Source organism: Aulonocara sp. 'chitande type north' Nkhata Bay, linkage group LG20, assembly GCF_057382095.1.
Source record: "Aulonocara sp. 'chitande type north' Nkhata Bay isolate Kocher_YH1m ecotype deep benthic linkage group LG20, A_spYH_male_GT1.1, whole genome shotgun sequence".
NCBI classification, from domain to species: Eukaryota; Metazoa; Chordata; class Actinopteri; order Cichliformes; family Cichlidae; genus Aulonocara; species Aulonocara sp. 'chitande type north' Nkhata Bay.
Genome location: NC_141363.1, coordinates 7,353,386 through 7,369,309, shown reverse-complemented (window position 1 = coordinate 7,369,309; position 15,924 = coordinate 7,353,386). Strand labels below are relative to the sequence as shown.

Here is a 15,924-nt window from a genome sequence, read left to right as displayed (position 1 = left end):
GGAGCCAGGCCCAGGGAGGGTGGCCGAGGGCGAGTGTCTGGTGCCCGGGCCTTAGTCCTTGGGACCCGGCCGGGGCACAGCCTGAAAAAGGGACATGGGCCTATCCTCCTGCAGGAGGCGCCATAGGGGTCAGGTGCAATGTGTACCGGGCGGCGGCATTCTCTACTTTGTACATTTGTCAATGAATGACCGCACATCATTGTGAGAGCGAGAGAAAAATGAACTAGCAATACAACAAAACTCATCAATAAACCAGGGCAGATAATGGTTTGAGCATGAGCTTTCTTTCATTAGTGGCAGTTTGCAGATTGATAAAGAAGTGAAACCATATTCTCAAAATCCAAACAATGAATTAGTTTAATGCAAACAATGTTAAGGCTTTACTGAATCTTTTAGCAAATTTTTATTAACCTTAAAAAACATCAAATAAATGAAAACATAAAACAAAACATTAAAAGACAGATAGGCGCGACCCTTTGGAAACATCCCATCAAATCAATAAAAATCTAAAACTGGTCCATTAGATTAGTTGGTTTTTATTTTGTTTGTTTTATGTCATAACATGAAAAGTCAAAATACAATATACAATATTAACATTAACAATTTTTGGTAGAAAACAATAAGGGAAGCACACGGTGGGGAGGGACCCGTCGGTGTCAGTCTGGACTCTGTAGTACCCGCTCCGGAATCTTTGGCGTTCCTGCTGCAGTAACGAAAAGGAACAAACAGGTTAAAAATGCTCCAGTCATTAGAGATCAGAGGACAAACATTTAAAGCTGAAGTGAATACATGACAGTATTTTTTTTCTTGAAATATCCACCACTGATGCTTACAGCATTGTGATTACTCACCTCTTCCTGGTCAGCCTCCTCTCTTCCAGGGTTGTAAAAAGAGGTAGAAGACTGGTTGGACCACATGATCTTCGTTTATCTGAAAATGCCAGTTTTAGAAACAAGTGTTTGTTTTTTTATCACTCACATCTTGTATTTGTAGAATTTAGAAAATGTTAAAACATGTACTTCTCTGTGAGCATACAATATACGTTCTATTCACCTCCTGATGAGCACCCACCTGTCGTCCATGCTGGAAGCCAGAGCTGGAGGGCTGAGGGCTGGATCTCCTCACTCGCCGACCAGGGGGTAGCTGTGAGATATCACTTGATGTTAAGCACCGAAAATGCTAACTATTATTCTTACGTTAGCAGTTTCTTTTATTTTTTTCAAAAATACTACAGATAACTTCAACAGAAGTCAGTTCTGTATGCACACTGGGGGTGGTAATTGGTTTGTGAATACTGAAATAGTTAGCAAAGTGCAACAAAATGTACCTTTATGTAACCAACATGAGTTCAAATATAGTGTGCTGCTACATGCTGCTAGTGCCAGAAGGTGGCAGTAATGTGCATAGAAGGGGTCAGAAATAGAGACTGTATAAGCCACTAATGACTGCGGGTATGGTGTGTGTGCAGCACAGTGAGATCAGACAACAAACATTTAAAGCTGAAGTGAATACAGTGAATACATGACAGTATTTTTTTTTCTTGAAATATCCACCACTGATGCTTACAGCATTGTGCTTACTCACCTCTTCCTGGTCAGCCTCCTCTCTCCCACGCTTGAAGGCAGAGGTGGAGGGCTGAGGGCTGGATCTCCTTGCTCTCCAGTCACGGTTCAAGTGTAAACCAGAGGTGGAGGGCTGGGGGCTTGACCTCCTCACTGGCTGGGCAGTGTTTACCTGTTAGAGATGGAGTAATGTGTGTCAAAACTCTTGGCTTGTCTACAATGCCAGTTTGTATTTTTTCACCGCTCAGTTCTTGTTTTTGTAGGATTTAGAAGATGTCAAAACATTTACATTGTCTATGAGCTTATGAATATGCTTTCTACTCACCTCTTGATTGGCATACTTGGGTCGTCTATGCTGGAAGCCAGAGGTGGAGGGCTGAGGGCTGGAGCTTCTCGCCAGCAGAGCACCAAATGTGGTCCAATATGTTTTTTCGGGAGGGTGTTGGAGGGATTCAGGGCTGCTGTCCTCTAGCCACTTTGTCTTCATCTTTGCCTGTCAGGGACATTCAACAACCAGGTAAACATAAAGGGCAAACATACTCAAATATATGAAGTCATGGTACAAGTTTTGTTGTGATCTGCTTTGTTTTATTCTTGCTATTATTTACAGTTAAACCATTTCAGTGTTGATGTACTGATACCCATCAAAACACTGGTGCTGAATAAATGACAGTGACTGACACTGAGATCATAATTCTGATTGCCAAAGCTGCCAGACAGGATTCAAGATGTAAAAAAAAAAAAAAAGATTTAGTTGTATTTATTTCACTGTAAGACATTTTCTTAAAGAACTAAAAGAAGTTTTGTGGATTAAACAATAATGAAATGAAAAATATATTCTAGAAACCACTGTTCTGTTATTAAAATGTTAACTGTAGTGAAAAATATATTGTAGGTTTATGTTTTCTGTTTCAATACACATTTCAAGTAATTTTTTTTATCATGATATGACACCACATTTAAAGGAAAAAGCAGAGCATTAGAAATATTTCATTTTTACATAGATATAAACAAAATGAAAACAGTTCATTTTATCTGAAGATTTAAGTTTTGTAATGCGTTTTTTTGTTATCATTATTAATATTATTTTTGTTTTGTTTTGCTTTTTTAAATTTGGTCAGTGGTTATTATTTTGTTTACCTTTAAAATTTTAAATGAGTCAAATTCAGTAACTGTGTGTAAAGGCTACAGCTGTGTGGAAGGAAGGAGATAGGTGCCAAATGCAGGACTTGCAGGACACAGAGGGATGAACTAAATGAGCTTACGCTCTAGAGAGCTGAAATAGGGGTAACAGAAAATAAAGCATAATAACTAGAAGCTAAAAAAAGTAAGGTCTCAGGAAACTGGAAAACAAGAAATTTGTGTCCCACAGTAAAGGCACAGAGAGACAAGACAGTGAACAGAGGGAAGGCACATTAACAAAAGGTAAAGACTGGAAATAAGGAGATGCTAAAGAGCTTACAGAACTAGAAATACAGAAACAAAAACCAAGAGACTAGCAATGAAAAATCATAAAAAATTTAAGTTCAATTTATAACAATAATAATACAAAACACAAAACACTGGGTCACCGACCGAGGACCGTGACAGAGTGTCTGTTATATTTACCACAAGCTGCTTTAAAGGTTCAAAATAAATACAATAACTAAAAGATGCTTTTTACTCTTGTTACAACAAAACAGTGATTCAAAAGGTTTCCTTTCACAGGACTGCACAGAAAAAATGCAGGAATGTAAAAAAAAATTGTACAATCTTTAGATTTGCAAATATGAATTTCAAGTTTAAACACCTGATTCAAAAACAAATGACTTGAAGAACTTATTCATTTATTCATGCACTTACTTTTCCCATGCTGTCAGTCGATGGTCAGTGGTTTTGCAATCCAACAAATTTCTGCTTGCTAGTAAATCCTTGCTTTGCAACCGCTGTGATAGTCAATTTCTCTCCAAGCTCTGGATTGAAATGGTGAAGACCTTTGCTTGTTATGTTTCATATATGTTATGTTACTTTAAATGGTAACGATAGCAAAAATGGAATCACAACATAATTTTGTTACATGGAAACCTGCTGCCATGTGCCACTTTAAAATGTCTTTTTGTTTTAATTTTATAGTATAGAAATACTTTTTTTTATCATACAGCCTCCATTTAAAAAATTATTTTTAATTAAAAAAATATCACTTTTTACTGCACTTGGTGTTCTGCATCCCCAAAAGTTGATTCTGTTCATCTGGATGTAACGTTTTCATTGGAAGAAACGTTTCATCACTCATCCAAGTGACTTCTTCAGTGTCTTGGTGTTGTGTAAATAAGCTTTCTTGTTACATAAAGATCTGACAGAGTCCTGTGCTTGTGCCCGATCATTCACCCAATATTTCCCTACCTATTTGCCTCAATGAGCAGTTGTAAAGTGGTGTGATAAGTTGTGAAATTCATGTTTTCATTAATAACTGAGGTCTCATGTACTCCATTTGTCCTGATGTCAAAATGTAATAAATTATTGGGACCAAAAAAAAAAAGATTACAGGTTTCAGAGCATCATACGCTTTCATCCAAACATCTTTTTTATGGAAGAGGTTTCACATTTCAGCAAAGCGATGGCAAACAGCATGTCTTACAATAGCATGGCTTTGGAGCAGAAGAGTCCAGGTGCTGAAGATTGGATGTGACACACAGTCTCAAAATTTGAGTGCGGTTGCCATTAAATTCAAGATTATTTTTTTCTTTAAATAGTACATATTTTCCATGTCCTACTGCCTCAAGACTAGTGTCAGGCTTTGTAGCGTGATAGTGTGTGGAAGAAAAAAAAAAATGTGGAAACTAAAGACACAAGACTAAAAACAGATTTTATTTAGCATTTATTAAACCAGGCAGTCCCTTGAAATTAATATTTCTTTTTCTGACATGAATCAGTTATGTAATCATTTTAGGAAGTGAGTGTCATTGTCATTAATCATCATACGTTCTCAGGACATCTTTGCTTCACTAGAAAAAAGTCCTTGTTATATATGTCAGTGTGTGGATATAAATCTAGTAATTGACAAATGAGAAAGTTTAATAGTTTTGTTCAATAACTAACAATATAGGTATTACTACACTGATTTATTAAGAAGCTATAACAAAATATGCTAAAAAAAAAAATGTTGTAGGTATTTTTTTTTAGCTCTGTTTAATGTCCCCACAGTGCAGCACTCTGCTCTCTAGTCGTGAGCGCTCAGCTTCAAACACCAGCAAATGACTCTGCAGTGTCTCCACAGGACCAGACCATATCAGTGATGGATCATTGTTCTGTATGCATATAAAGATATATGAAAACAAAAATTAGCCATCACAGAGCAGATACACATAGATACGACACATGCATCCTTTAAGTCCTGCATCACAGGTACAAGAAAAGCAAATACAGACAATCTCAAGTGGAAGTAGAACTCAGCAACAACAAATCTTATCTAAAATTAGATATTTAAAAAAATAAAAAAAAGTGTAATGAGCACTCACTGCCACAGCAGAAATGAAGGCATGCATAAGGCAGTAGTCTGCTCCACCATGTCCACTCATACCGAACTGCCTGGTAGTGTTGTAGTCTGCTGTGTGCTTTCTGGATTTCTGGGTCAGGAAGTTGAACACATGGATCTCGTGGCCATTGCATGAGAGCTCGCCCTGAGAAGACCCAGTTCATTATGTAGGAAAGAGCTGAATTTTAGTAAAATACTTAACTCTATGTTTATCAAATACTAAAGATTCAAGGAGATATCATTTCATCAGTCGCACATCAGTAGTATGAATGATAGCTCATCGAACTGGTTTTATCAACAAGGTTTTTGTCTGAATATTGAAACTTTGTCCTGTTTTTGAGGGTGTCCAAAGCAAAATTGAAAGTATTGTAAAACAACTGAATCAGTTTTATCAAATAAGGAATTGCTAAAATATAATAGTTTTTAAATCAAATGGTCATAAAAAAAAAACATGGAAATACACAGATTTCTGTGAATGTATGACGAGGCAGGAAATCCCTAATTATAATAACATATCATTGTTAAACCAGTTTTCAACATATTATGGAATGGGTGATTTTGGTCTGCGGTTCTGCTTTATGATGCAGAAGAGTGCCTTTGTCCTATGAAGTAAATAACATGCTTCTAACAGTTTGAACTGTTACAGGGTCTATAAGGATTAACAGTGCTGTGATATATGTTTCTTACCTGCTGTATCTGTAAGCATTCACACTTTTACTTTTATATAATTCATTTGCTAATTAATGTGTTTCTATGTGATTTTCTTCAGTCTCTCATTCTCATCTTTCCCAGAGACATTAATTACAGTCCTACCTTGCTGCCGTAAATGGTTGTTTTTCGCTTACAAATCTCCTCAGTGAATGCCACCATGGAAAAGGCTGCCGTCACACCCCCTTCAAACTCCATGTTGACAACCTGCTCAGGAGATCAGAAAAGTTAAAAGAGATAAAAGGAAAGAATCACAGACCAAATAAATAAATAAACAAAGTGCAGTCTGGGAATTCGTATGTCAGTCAGCTGATTTAAGCTATGGGGACAATGTCCAATATTTTGGGCAAATGCACATAATTACAAAACAAAAACTAATCTCAGCAACAACTAATGGTTCTGTAATTACAGTCCTCCAAATTCAACCTGTCTTTTAGTCTCACACACACCATCTTCCTGCTTGCAACAAAGCCTGCTTAAATATGAGAGGTACAGTATAGAACTGCAAAACGGCAGAAACCAGAAAGCTTCTTGTGCTAAAAAATAAATAAATGAATAATAAATTTCACTGTGTTTAAGTTATTTTAACTCATATGCAGATAACTGTTTGTTGAGATTAAAGAAAAAAGAAAGTACACATAATGAAAATGGTGCAGGTAGAAGTACAATATATTCTGTATATTCTAAATGCATCTTTGATGCCTGATAGGAACCTAATACTGCATAACTGAGTCAGAAAGGGTCAGTGCTGCAGATTTCACAGTGTTTTCTAACCTGGTTACTGCAGACATCATTGTCACACTCATAGACACAGCGGCCATACGGTCCAGTCTTCAATGCCTCTGTTACTGACTCAATGTCTGGGAGTGAATTGGGGCATATGACTGATACTGGCCAGCCAGTGTGACCCTAGCACACAAACATACAAAACACAAAAATTATTTATAAGAAGTATATAAAAAAAGTACATAAATGATGAAAGTAAATTGGTGAAATTTTTACCTTCTTCACACTGTCCAAGTAGATTTTGCATGCTGAGTACGGGCAGTCTTTTTCTACTGAACAGTTAAGGCAGCGATCTGCAGCCCCTGCTGGCTGACACAAAACTAGTAACGTCACATTTTATATTCATGCTTAGTACAGAGATTTCTACCCATCATGGCTACTGATTATCTTCATTTGATCACTGAACAGACAACATACCTTGTTGTCTTTATTGAAGTGGCTGACGGATCCAAATGACGACACTTTCACACACCTGCCAAGAACAAACTGCCAGAGTAAATAATCAAACTACACAAAAAAACATCCCCATTTACCTCTAGTCCAACAAAATTGGGCTAAACATGTAGTTTTCTAGCTGTTTTAGGCCAAAATAAAAGAGAAAGAAAATCTTACTTTTGAACATTGAGCCTTGAGTTTAATCACTGACTACTGTCTAATGATATACCTGCGCCCTCCAGCCCAGTGATGTATGAGGTCAATGTCATGGCAAGATTTAGTGAGAAGAGCAAAAGAGCTCTCTGCTTCGTTTCTCCAGTTCCCTCTAACAAACGAGTGAGCAAAGTGATAAAACCCAACCTGGAAGAAAGATCGATTCTGTTTTTAACCATGCTGCAGAAATGTTAACATTGAATAACACTTTAAAAACCCTGAAAAAACCCAAAACATAACAAAAACATACAATGCTACAAAATTTTGTCCACAGGCCACAACTATGTGCAAATGTCTCCAAATTATGATTTTCTTAATGAATATGTTAATTATGAAACTATGTCTTATATTGCAATATAATATTAACAACAAAAGAAAAATCAACATGTGTCTGTTAAATTCAATTTAACAATGGTAATAATAATAATAATTTATTATTATTATTATTATTATTATTGTTTCTATCGTATCTGCCTGCTCACCGGTTCCAGGTGCTGAATATGGATCACTTCACCTATGACTCCAGCGTCTATGAGCTTCTGTAAAAGACCATTTATTTTTATAAATAAAAAAAACAGCAAAACCCTCATACAGATTTTGTAAATTTTCTTTACCACTTTCCCAAGTATGAGAAAATTGTAGTTTTGACTTAATCAAGTCAAAACAGCCTCAGCACTCTTGATTAAAATGCTGTTTTTGATGGTTTGTTTTTTTTGCACTTTCACAAACACAAAAGAGTGCTCTGTTTGCTTATTTTTCCTCAATCCTGCTGATTCTGTAAATGTGTGGCTGTTTTGAATGAGAAAGAGTTCCTATAGATTTTAGGTAGATGAAGTTTAAGTGTTTGAACCCACAATAGATTCCACTACCTGCTGAAGAAAACTGTCACAGCTGGATAAAGTGCACTAGAAAATGCTCACCTTTATCTTGTGGATGACTGGATCGTACCGGAGAACGTGACCCACGGACAGCATCACGCCGCTCTGAATGCAAGCCTCCACGATCGCCGTGCAGTCTTCTACAGTTGTCTGAAGTCATGTGGGGACATTAAAAGAGGGACGCTGTGCTTCAGTTTGATGTAAAATACTGAGGGTGTGTGGTTTTGTTAAAGCTTTTGCTCAGAATAGTGAATCGTGAAAGCAACTAAAACAAACAACTGTTGGGTCACTCTAGCTCAAATCAGCAGATTTTAAAGCTTTAAAGTTTGGACACGTAGAACAATTGCTGTAAAAATTTAGCTTCATGTATCAAATACTTTTCCAGATGTCCTTTCTTTGAAAAAAATAATCTGTTGACCCACTTTCAGAAGTTTTTTTTTTTTGTACATTAAAGACCTATTTGAAGATATTTAATATTTAAAACACTATTCAAGATAAGCCTGAAATTTTCACTGGTCTTTCTTGCCATCTGTAATTTTGAACAGATACATAAAAAATGTCTAAGTATTAGCCAATTTATGGTGTCCTGTAAAGTTCCATATTTGAGCACACACTAATAAAGTTCACATTAAAGAAAATTAAAAGAAAACACAGACTACTTTTAACATTATATTTTAAACTGTCTTCTCTAAATACAAATTTCAAGATAGAAGAAAATATCTTTGCTTGATGTTGATACTGTTGTTCAAACACTGCCTCAGATTTTAGAATGCTAAAATAAATGGTCTGAGAGAGGTTCAATGGGCCATTTTTCTAAACAATACAAGTTAAAAAGTATTTTTTTAAAAAGAAGCTAAAATCAAACTGTGTGTCCAAACTTCAGACAATAAAACTTTTGGTGCAAATCAGGGATTCATTATTACTGTAAACTCAGTTCATCAATAACATCCACAAACACTCACTGCCATTGGTTTCTCCAGAAGAACATGGTATCCCTTCTTTGCAAAGGCCACAGCAGGTTCCTAGGAAGCATAAATGTGATCACCATAATAATTAATTTAAGAACATCTCAAAGTAATTTAAACCAATAAATATTTGCTGCAGACAATGTTTACCTTATGGAGGCGATCTGGGGTGCAAATTAACACAGCGTCTGCAAACTTGTCTCTTTCAACTACAGCCTGCCAGTCTGGATAAAAGAGGACTCAGTAAGGACAAGGCAGATAATTATAAGGATTTGACACTTTTTCTCTCTTCCTCTCACCTTCAAATACGTTTTCCTCCACGATTTTGTGTTGTTTTTGAAGTTTGGTCCTTGCAAATTTCCGTGGATCAGCCACTGCAACAACCTGAGGAGGTCAAAGTGAATAAATCAAGGTACGCCCCGTTAAATATTACAACTTACTACGTGACATTGGTAGGAACAGCTTGCATCAATGACTTGAGCATAGAAGGGTTATAATTAGGAGACTAATTTCAGATTTCAGCTATTTCCTTTCGACAGACGAAGACATGCTGACGTTTTGACAAATGTTTCCCTCAGAAACACAAGCCTCTCCTAACCTTCATTCGTTCGGGATGAATAGACGCATACTGGGAGTAGATTTCACCCCGACATCCTCCTCCTACCACGATGGCACGGACAGGAGCAGTCATTTTGCCAGCCTGTGAACTTTGATACAAATTAAAGCTTGTAGGTACACCGCCACAAAACCGAAGAAAATACATAATCGTGAGATTACAGGTTGAGCAGTCCTCTACAGATGCACGATACTTCCCTTAATACGGCGATATGTAAACACGTTAAACCTACAGAGATAGGCACAAAATTGCCAATCATTTAAAAGTGGACTAAACTGAGTGATTATTGAACAGGGGACGAGAGGAACTTTGTGAAAGTCGTTAATCGACGTTTGTGGAGAATTTAACTTGCACGTTTATAAAGGCTGTCAGTACCTGTTTTGTCCCATTCAACTGTCACAAACGTCCGTCTCCCGCGTTGGTCAGACGAATACAGGACTAAAATTTGTCCAGAGCTCAGCATACAGTCCACTGCAGTGAAAGACTGACCACAAAAACGGAGACTCACTTCTTCGAACAAGAATATCAACCGAGAAAATGTCTGACACTCCCTTAACGCCCCCTGCAGTGTTCACGAGATCGCTCTGCTGTATTCAGTGCACCTCGTAAACTACCACTTCGCACCGCCAGTAGAGGTGAATCTCTGTTTAAAGGTATAAAATCGCACCGCTAGATGTCAAAAGATTGCAGACTGCAATCAATTGAATGCTGATTTCTTACAGGAATTTTCTGACAGGGCAACATGATTGCTTATTCAAGCCAGAGCCTGATCCCATGTCTTCATAATGGATTCATTTTAAGTTTATGAGAATGCATCAATTTATTGGAAGACATAATTACACACTAATCATTTTATATTTGTGAGTACAATATAATTTTGAACAAATCTGAATTAAATGCTTTAAATATCACGAAGAAAGTGTATTAATTTATAACCTACAGTCTCCGCTACGGCAGGGGGCGTAGGAGGCGGTGTGCAGTCAGCAATAAAACACATAGAAGAAGAGGATGACTATAGGTCACGTGAAGCGATCTACTTTACAGTGGTGGCTCAGCGTTTTACTGCAAAGGACTTAGGAACACTTCTGCTACGAGTTATAGGTTTTTTTTTTAGTTTTGGTAATTCATTTCGTTGAATTAAAGGGTAGAGTTATACTAAAACAGAATTTTGTAAAATATTTGTCTTACAGCTATAAATCGCGGATTTGTGGTGTTTTGCATATTTCGGTGCTAGTTAACCACGGTTAGCTCGTTAGCTAACGCCAACATGAACATGGACAACTTAAATCAGTCTGTAACAACAGGAGTGCCTTCTACCACATCGTCAACGGCAAGTAATTGCATTGCCAATGATAATACGACAACCAACGTGAGCAGCATCCCGTCGGTCACAAGTAATGGTAACGTAACGTGGCTTTGTTATTGTCTTTGTTATTATTCTGAGAGCATTTGATGATTTCATCTCGCTGTGGAAGTCGGAATTTTCCACGATGTACATTGACTTTGTCAACATTACCAAGCCTGACTGAGAGAAACGCGTACTAACCTGGCTGCCGTCTTACACTAAAGTGATTTAAACATATTTATTACAAAACCTACCAACTACCATGTTTCAGGTTAAGTCCGTATCACTAACTTAACCACTGTAGCAATTTTTAGATTGTTAGTACAGTAATTTGCAAAAGTCTCAAGCCATCCATGATTTCCTTATATTTTGCCAGGGAAGATTGGAAATGGGTACAGTGTATTGCAAAAATGTTAGTATATAAGGTAAAAACAGTTTGTGCAATTCTCACAAGCTTGAAAATAAAGTGAATATTTGATATGATCACCTTTATTATTTAAAAGAGCTTGAATTCTCTCAGGCAAGCTTTCTTGTAGGTTCTTTAAGTCGTCACAGAAAGTTCTGATTCTATTTATCTGACTGTTGAGATATGTTTTATCACTCATTCAAGTGACGTCTTCAGTTTCAGCTGACTGTGGGGTCCCCAACCTTGTGAACATTACATTTGCATAAAGACTGAAACTAACACAACTGACTAACTGTTAGGTCAGTTTCCTGATTACTAATATAGAAATTGTCATGATCATTAATTAATGGCCATGGGTACCGTTCAGTGAGAGTTGGGGAATTGGTGCAGTCACAGCATTGTGAGATGGTGAAAGACCCTTTGGCCCCATCCTTAAGATAGATTTAATTTTTATGTAAAAATGGGAAACTACTTCTCCAAGTAGTCTTTAGCAATAGTTTTCCAGGCTTCTTGAAGGACATCTAAAGCTTCTTTGGATGTTGGCTGCCTTTTGCTATGTTGTCTGTCAAGGTGGTCCAACTATTCTTCAGTAAAGTTGAAGTTTGTTCTTTGGGATCCCGATCCATGAGTGATAGTGCTTAATTGTATATTTTTCTTTCCAGGTATTTTTTAATGCATTAGCAATATGTTTGGTGTCATTGTCATGCTAAAAGATGAAACTGTGTCCAGATAGTTTTTTGTGGTGGATATCAAAATCTGACCCTATTCATGTGTGTTTATAATTTAATCAAGTTTACCTAAATCCTCAACACCACTGGCCAAATAACCAAGCGGCAAAAGGTGCAACTTATCCTTTAGGTGCAGATGCACAGCTACACTCTTTTGATGATACAAATGTTCACATTTTGGACTGACAAAACAGATGGTTTGAAAGAGGAGTAAAATAGGCCATCTTTGCCCTGTGTCAACAAACATCACTGAACACAAGCTGCCACCTTCAATGCTATCTTGAGATCCCTTTCCAGACACTTCAACCCTTGCCTCAGGTAACCTCAATAGGTCATGATAGGGAGGGGCAAGGTCTCACTTTAATTTCACTTGAAACCTCTGGTTTAATGACTCATTCCCTTTTTTAACTCCTTGGCTCATGTCATGTCACACACGATTAATAGTAGGTCAACGATTATCTCCAAAGGTGACATTCTGCACTAGGGTTTAAATATCTGGGACTCTCCACCTTCGTTATTTGAACTGAAGAAGCTTTTGGATAAGACGTGAAACGTCTTCACAAACTTAAAGAAGTTCAGTTGGCCTCCTTTTGCCTAATTTTCCAGAGGGGTAAAGCCACCCTTTTTCCAAGCATTTAATAGACCCTTCTTGATGTCTCTTTTTTATAGCTTCGTCCTCATCGGCTGTGGTGACACCGTCTGCAGACACATCTGTTTCCAATGGAGTGTATGTTCCTGGTGGCATCACCAATGGAGATGTGAAGCCTGCTGTTTCCACCACGCCACTGGCTGATTTCCTCATGCAGCTGGAAGAGTACACTCCCACGGTAAGTCAGTTAACCCTGCTACATCATATCTTCACATGTTTTTGACAGTAATGTTTCTTAATCAGTGCTTGATTGGCATATACATAAGTAGTTATTAACCCCCCCCATCAGATTCCTGATGCAGTCACAGGCTACTACCTCAACCGGGCTGGCTTTGAGGCTTCTGATCCAAGGATGTGAGTACACTCAATTCTGGTCTAATGTCATGGACTTGTCAGTTTAGACATTAAATACAGCAAAAAGGCTCCACCTATACATGTGTCCTTTAAATAGACTGGGAAATTGTATACTCGCACTGGAGCGGTTCGCAGCCGAGTGTAACGCAGCGGGAATGAGGATCAGCACCTCCAAATCTGAGGCCATGGTTCTCAGCCGGAAAAGGGTGGAGTGCCCACTCCGGGTCGGGGATGAGTTCCTGCCCCAAGTGGAGGAGTTCAAGTATCTCGGGGTCTTGTTCGCGAGTGATGGGAGAAGGGAGCTGGAGATCGACAGACGGATTGGGGCTGCGGCTGCAGTAATGCGGACGCTGCACCGGTCAGTCGTGGTGAAGAGGGAGCTGAGTGTAAAAGCGAAGCTCTCAATTTACCGGTCGATCTACGTCCCTACCCTCACCTATGGCCACGAGCTGTGGGTAGTGACCGAAAGAACGAGATCGCGGATACAAGCGGCGGAAATGAGCTTCCTCCGAAGGGTGGCTGGCCTCTCCCTTAGAGATAGGGTGAGAAGTTCGGCCATCCGGGAGGGGCTTAGAGTAGAGCAGCTGCTGCTCCACATCGAAAGGAGCCAGCTGAGGTGGTTCGGGCATCTGGCAAGGATGCCCCCTGGGCGCCTCCTGGGCGAGGTGTTCCAGGCATGTCCCACCGGGAGGAGGCCCCGGGGCAGACCCAGGACACGCTGGAGAGATTATATCTCTCGGCCGGCCTGGGAACGCCTTGGTATTCCCCCGGACAAGCTGGAGGAGGTGGCTGGGGAGAGGGAGGTCTGGACCTCTTTGCTTAGGCTGCTACCCCCGCGACCCGACCTCGGATAAGCGGATGAAGATGGATGGATGGATGGAATTGTATACTAGGAACAGCTTTGTGTCTGTCAGTGTGCACGCATGGAGGAGTACATAATCCTGATATGAGTGTGACTAACAAAACAAACAGCACAAATCATAAGGCTGCTCAGTTGGTACATTCAGAGGTTTGATTGATAGCCACCAATTTACTTAACAAACCTATGACTTAAAAGCCTTTATATAATATGAGTTCACCATTAAAAACCCGAGTTCAAGGCACTGAATGAGTCGGAAATTAATGTAATCTGGCATTGGGAACATGTTGAAGTCACAAATAGATGACTGTATTGTCAAATATTTCTATGCTCCTGCTTAATTTAAAGAATTTCCCAATGGTATACAGCATTTCTTATCTTAATACTGTATTAGTCAGGTAGCACTGTGCTTTCTGATATTAAAGGGAGTGTTGGCTGATTAGATTTGCTTAAAACAAACTGGCTTTAACCTTTTAACCAAAATGCAACATCTCTAACCTTGTAAGACTCTTTAATGTCAGCTTTGTGATCACTCCGAACAAGATCAGAGAAAATCTGAGGTTTATGTGTGTGGTGTTTTTCAAAGTAAGGATACAGATAGGCTGTAAACCATTAAGGGAAGAAGTCATTAATTATTTTCTTTTTTCCATGCATAGAATTCGTCTGATCTCCCTCGCATCTCAGAAATTTATCTCAGACATTGCCAATGATGCGCTGCAGTACTGCAAAATGAAAGGCACTGCCTCAGGAAGCTCAAGAAGTAAGACAAAGGTAAGCTTGTCTAATTTTAACAGGCACTTTAAATATGATGTACAATATTTAGAGAGCGCTGTGTGAGTGTTGCTAGAAGAGGAAGGTTTCATCTGCTTTCAGTTATTTTTGTTCCTGATAATTTTCTTCCTCCTCCCGTGTATAGGATAAGAAGTACACATTGACTATGGAGGACCTGACTCCTGCCCTCGCAGAATATGGTGTGAATGTGAAGAAACCTTATTACTTTACATAAAACAATTTCTTTAGAGCTTTTTGCTATTGCTAGTACTTATCTGCCTGCTTGCACAGCAGAGTTTGTGACAACCTGTATTGCTATTTTTTTTTTTCTCACCTTGAGTTAGAACAACTTTGAGAAATCTTTGCAGTCAATTTGCATTTGGTCATTTGTTTTGTGGCGCAGTCTTTGCAATTTGTTAATTTGTAAAAATGTTTTATTGTGAAAATAAAACCTTTAACAGAAACATTTTCCCACAAAGGTGTCAAAATTAGTTAAGCTAATCTTTTCTGTATGACTTTTGTTCCTCTGCCTTACAGTTCAAATTTCTTCAAATGTATTTTACTGGATTCAGATCAGGGACATACTTTGTCATAACTTTCTCCTTTTTCTTCTTTAAAACAACTTTGGTAATTGTCGGTCTGTCTGGGATCATTTTCGTTTTGGAAACTTCCCCACTTCCAAAGCTTCTTCAGACTGGGAGCCTCGCTTAAGTATATAAGGTTTCATTTATAATGCTGTCTTAAAATATTGTCTGAACTACAGTCATGCAGCTACATCTCTATACATCCTGGCCGACACAGTTCCTCTTAGCCCTTGCTAGAGCCACATGAAACCTACTGCACCCATCAGACAAGGCTTTGTTTTTTTGGTGAAGGTCAGATTATCAGTTTTCCTGGACTTTTGTGAACAGTGATTTTTTTTTTTCTTTTTTTTTTTTTTTCCTCCTTTATGGATGCGGCCCATGACAGCTTTATGTGATGTTCTTCACAAATGTCAGATACCAGAGCAGGACTGACACTCTGGAATTCAAGTGATTTACACCCCCAACATTTTCATTTTGTATTGTATAATTAGTCTAAATTGGAAATTTCACGTGTGAAAGATTTTTTGCTGCTGTATTTATAAGCATAGATT

General features: G+C 38.4%; 3 protein-coding genes across 5 annotated transcripts; 1 reads left to right on the top strand and 2 right to left on the bottom strand.

The window, feature by feature from the left end:
* Window positions 1-593: 593 nt before the first annotated feature.
* Window positions 594-4,266, bottom strand: LOC147305042 (uncharacterized). Its single transcript, XM_086278012.1, has 5 exons — window positions 1,888-4,266; window positions 1,585-1,734; window positions 1,072-1,143; window positions 852-930; window positions 594-703 (listed from the first exon to the last, which is right to left on the bottom strand). Exons 1-4 carry the CDS (start codon window positions 2,047-2,049, stop codon window positions 862-864), a joined length of 453 nt encoding a protein of 150 aa, XP_086134138.1. The 5' UTR covers window positions 2,050-4,266; the 3' UTR covers window positions 594-703; window positions 852-861.
* Window positions 4,267-4,387: 121 nt separating this feature from the next.
* LOC147305041 (uncharacterized) lies at window positions 4,388-10,255 on the bottom strand. Of its 2 annotated transcripts, none has more exons than XM_086278011.1 (14): window positions 10,053-10,255; window positions 9,660-9,768; window positions 9,361-9,445; window positions 9,212-9,285; window positions 9,059-9,118; window positions 8,139-8,246; window positions 7,701-7,754; window positions 7,235-7,365; window positions 6,988-7,042; window positions 6,787-6,879; window positions 6,559-6,693; window positions 5,890-5,991; window positions 5,060-5,221; window positions 4,388-4,849 (listed from the first exon to the last, which is right to left on the bottom strand). In XM_086278011.1, the coding sequence occupies exons 1-14, from the start codon at window positions 10,064-10,066 to the stop codon at window positions 4,721-4,723; spliced, it is 1,311 nt and encodes a 436-aa protein (XP_086134137.1). In that variant the 5' UTR covers window positions 10,067-10,255; the 3' UTR covers window positions 4,388-4,720. The 2 variants fall into 2 exon arrangements, with proteins under 2 accessions (XP_086134137.1, XP_086134136.1); XM_086278010.1 differs by having other exon boundaries at window positions 7,701-7,757; window positions 10,053-10,251.
* Window positions 10,256-10,674: 419 nt separating this feature from the next.
* On the top strand, window positions 10,675-15,253 carry taf10 (TAF10 RNA polymerase II, TATA box binding protein (TBP)-associated factor). Of its 2 annotated transcripts, none has more exons than XM_086279005.1 (5): window positions 10,675-11,071; window positions 12,826-12,983; window positions 13,095-13,159; window positions 14,675-14,789; window positions 14,935-15,253. In XM_086279005.1, exons 1-5 carry the CDS (start codon window positions 10,945-10,947, stop codon window positions 15,022-15,024), a joined length of 555 nt encoding a protein of 184 aa, XP_086135131.1. In that variant the 5' UTR covers window positions 10,675-10,944; the 3' UTR covers window positions 15,025-15,253. The 2 variants fall into 2 exon arrangements, with proteins under 2 accessions (XP_086135131.1, XP_086135130.1); XM_086279004.1 differs by having other exon boundaries at window positions 10,677-11,077.
* Window positions 15,254-15,924: the final 671 nt, after the last annotated feature.

Bases quoted from the DNA above. Each gene is read 5' to 3' on its own strand.
- LOC147305042 (XM_086278012.1), bottom strand. From the start codon at position 2,049: ATGAAGACAAAGTGGCTAGAGGACAGCAGCCCTGAATCCCTCCAACAC. The intron at 1,735-1,887 runs GTGAGTAGAAAG...CATCTCTAACAG, and splicing joins CCAAGTATGCCAATCAAGAG to GTAAACACTGCCCAGCCAGT. The intron at 1,144-1,584 runs GTGAGTAAGCAC...GATATCTCACAG, and splicing joins AGGAGGCTGACCAGGAAGAG to CTACCCCCTGGTCGGCGAGT.
- LOC147305041 (XM_086278010.1), bottom strand. The intron at 8,247-9,058 runs GTGAGTGTTTGT...ACATGACTTCAG, and splicing joins TTCTGGAGAAACCAATGGCA to ACAACTGTAGAAGACTGCAC. The intron at 6,694-6,786 runs GTAAAAATTTCA...TTTGTGTGCTAG, and splicing joins ACTTGGACAGTGTGAAGAAG to GGTCACACTGGCTGGCCAGT.
- taf10 (XM_086279004.1), top strand. From the start codon at position 10,945: ATGAACATGGACAACTTAAATCAGTCTGTAACAACAGGAGTGCCTTCT. The intron at 12,984-13,094 runs GTAAGTCAGTTA...CCCCCCCATCAG, and splicing joins TGGAAGAGTACACTCCCACG to ATTCCTGATGCAGTCACAGG. The intron at 14,790-14,934 runs GTAAGCTTGTCT...TCCCGTGTATAG, and splicing joins GCTCAAGAAGTAAGACAAAG to GATAAGAAGTACACATTGAC.